Below are 2,367 nucleotides of genomic sequence, written 5' to 3'. Positions count from 1 at the left end.
CAAAACAGTAGCTTCTACTTTCATTTGAAGGAAGTTCTTTTCTGGTGTAAACTGCTTAACCTCACCTGAACGACCTCCTTTGACATGATGCTGGCATTAGGACATACTGTGTTTATCTTCTATTTTACTACACCACATGTTCAAACATGCAGATGTCCTTTTTTTACATCAGCGAAGGGCTGGAAAAACCTGATACAGGCAGGAGCGTGGACATACTTTGCAGCTTGTGACACTAGTCTTAGGAAAAATACCACGTGTGGGGGGTGACACATTGTTAGAAACGTGTAAGTGGAAAGGAACAGAAAGGTGGTTCATCGGGAGCAGGCCACTCCTTTCTTGACTCAAGAACTTCTTCCCTTTTTTTATTTCTGCTCTTTTGGCATCATGGGGTTCAGTGGGAAATATGAGCTTGAGAGTCAAGAGAATTATGAGGATTTTCTGGAAGTAGTTGGTATGAGGATACTTCTTTTTTTTTAAGCCACAAATGAACTAATGTCAGGCATCATTTGTTTACACTTTGTTGGACTTCTTGCTCTGGGATATAACCCGCTTGTTCACAGGTCTTCAAAATGCCAAGACAGACCACAAGGCGGTGACTGAAGTGGTGCAAGACGGGAATAACTTCACCTGGACACAAACCATCCCGAACTGGACCTGGTCCAATACATTTATTGTTGGTCAAGAATGTGAGCTGACGACGATGACAGGATCCAAATTCAAGGTGAGGAACTAAAATGCACAGAGGAAACTTAGGATTTGCAGCTGACAGTGTTCACAACTTTTAATGAAACCTTCATGTAACCAAAGCTCCACGATATTTTTCTTAAGGCGCCTGTAACTATGGAAGGCAACAAGATTTCATGTCAGTTCCCTCAGTACCTCTTCACAGCAGAGATCGTTGATGACAAGCTAGTAATGGTAGGAGAAGAAGCCACTTATTCACTGCACTTTTTGAATGAGATTAATAATCCCTTAGATAAATCCATTTGCTCTTTTAATACCAGATTATCTTTAATCCTCTTTTTTTTCCTTTTTTGCGTATGCAGACTTGCGTAACTCCAGGAGAGAAGGGTGTAACCTTCAAAAGAATCAACAAGAGGATCTAACACCGCGAGACTCAACACGCTTGGATGGAAAAGAGGCTGCAGAAGGTGAAGCATGACAGTGCCTGTTAAATGGGCCGAGGAAGAGCGTCGCTGGGCCTCACGGGTCTGAAACTTAGGCCCAACACAGCAGAAGTGGCCAAACAACATTATGTACTGTATTTTTAAACAGTGTTCATTTTTGATCCAATGAACATCTCCCGTTTTACCTTCAAAGTGCTAATGATCTGCCACTGTGCTCTGATTTTGAAAGTCAACATATTTTCCATCCACTTTCTTTATGTGTTGTTTTACAGCCTTTTTTTTTACTTGTATGTCTCATTCATGTGAAATCATAAGCAGAGGGTGATCTCTTACATGGTTTAGACTGAATGATTGTTTTTCATGATTATTAAACTATGATTTGAATAACTAACCGAATACTTGATCAGTTTTTAGTCAGTCTTTTTGACTGCTCTGTCCTCTGTCTTCTTGTGATGTGAAGAACAGCACGGGCTGAACTCACACTGACATAAAGGCCTTTATTATTACGACTATTAAAGTCACACTTTACCCTTTGATTCTAACGCTGCAAGCACACAGCGACCTTAAGGTGTTGTTATTTGGTCTCTTACTCTGTTCAAACTTGCGAGACCTTGTTCCGTAATTACAGAGCGTCCTGTGAAAGATCACCATTCTCATCTTTCTTTACCAGTGAATGAAACTCGCTTACGCAGTGCAATCTTCCACAGCTGGTCTCAAAGAACAGAAGTAAAACCACATCTGCTGACAGAGAGAGGAAAATGAGTCTTTTGCTCATATTACACCACAGTCTGTGCATCTGATGCTTTTTCAGTTTCCCTTCCTTTCAAAACATGTTATCTTTTTTTATGCATTAACACATAAAGCACTTCGTTTAGCTTATGATATGAATCGTCAGGAAAGCCACAGTACACCTTAAAGGCATAAACAAGCGGTACAATAATTTTAATAACTTCCTGTGTCTTTTATTATCTTCATATTTTCCCTGAAACTTGACGGTGATACCACAGAGCTGATGCGCTGATGAACAAGATAAACCGCGGAAGAACTTCTGCAGCATCAGTTTTTAAAGTGCAAAGTTTCCTGTCATTTTCATCACTTCTTTTTTGTGTCGAAATGATTCTTGAACTCAAAGTCAACTTCTCTTTTACTTTCTTTACTTTATTTTATCCTTTTATCTTGTTCTCGAAACTGTAATAAAGTCAGTTAAGCAGAAAAACAAATTCAAAGCAAATTCAATGCC

General features: G+C 39.6%; 1 protein-coding gene across 1 annotated transcript; it reads left to right on the top strand.

Moving 5' to 3' along the window:
* Positions 1-265: 265 nt before the first annotated feature.
* On the top strand, positions 266-1,518 carry LOC146677523 (gastrotropin-like). Its single transcript, XM_085382245.1, has 4 exons — positions 266-451; positions 561-721; positions 829-918; positions 1,047-1,518. Exons 1-4 carry the CDS (start codon positions 385-387, stop codon positions 1,104-1,106), a joined length of 378 nt encoding a protein of 125 aa, XP_085238371.1. The 5' UTR covers positions 266-384; the 3' UTR covers positions 1,107-1,518.
* The last annotated feature ends 849 nt before the right edge of the window (positions 1,519-2,367 follow it).

The sequence above is a fragment of the Rhamphochromis longiceps genome, linkage group LG2 (assembly GCF_057381845.1).
Source record: "Rhamphochromis longiceps isolate RC_006_pf linkage group LG2, R_longiceps_female_GT1.1, whole genome shotgun sequence".
NCBI classification, from domain to species: Eukaryota; Metazoa; Chordata; class Actinopteri; order Cichliformes; family Cichlidae; genus Rhamphochromis; species Rhamphochromis longiceps.
This window is presented reverse-complemented; position numbering and strand designations above follow the sequence as displayed.

Bases quoted from the DNA above. Each gene is read 5' to 3' on its own strand.
- LOC146677523 (XM_085382245.1), top strand. From the start codon at position 385: ATGGGGTTCAGTGGGAAATATGAGCTTGAGAGTCAAGAGAATTATGAG. The intron at 722-828 runs GTGAGGAACTAA...ATTTTTCTTAAG, and splicing joins TGACAGGATCCAAATTCAAG to GCGCCTGTAACTATGGAAGG. The intron at 919-1,046 runs GTAGGAGAAGAA...TTGCGTATGCAG, and splicing joins TTGATGACAAGCTAGTAATG to ACTTGCGTAACTCCAGGAGA.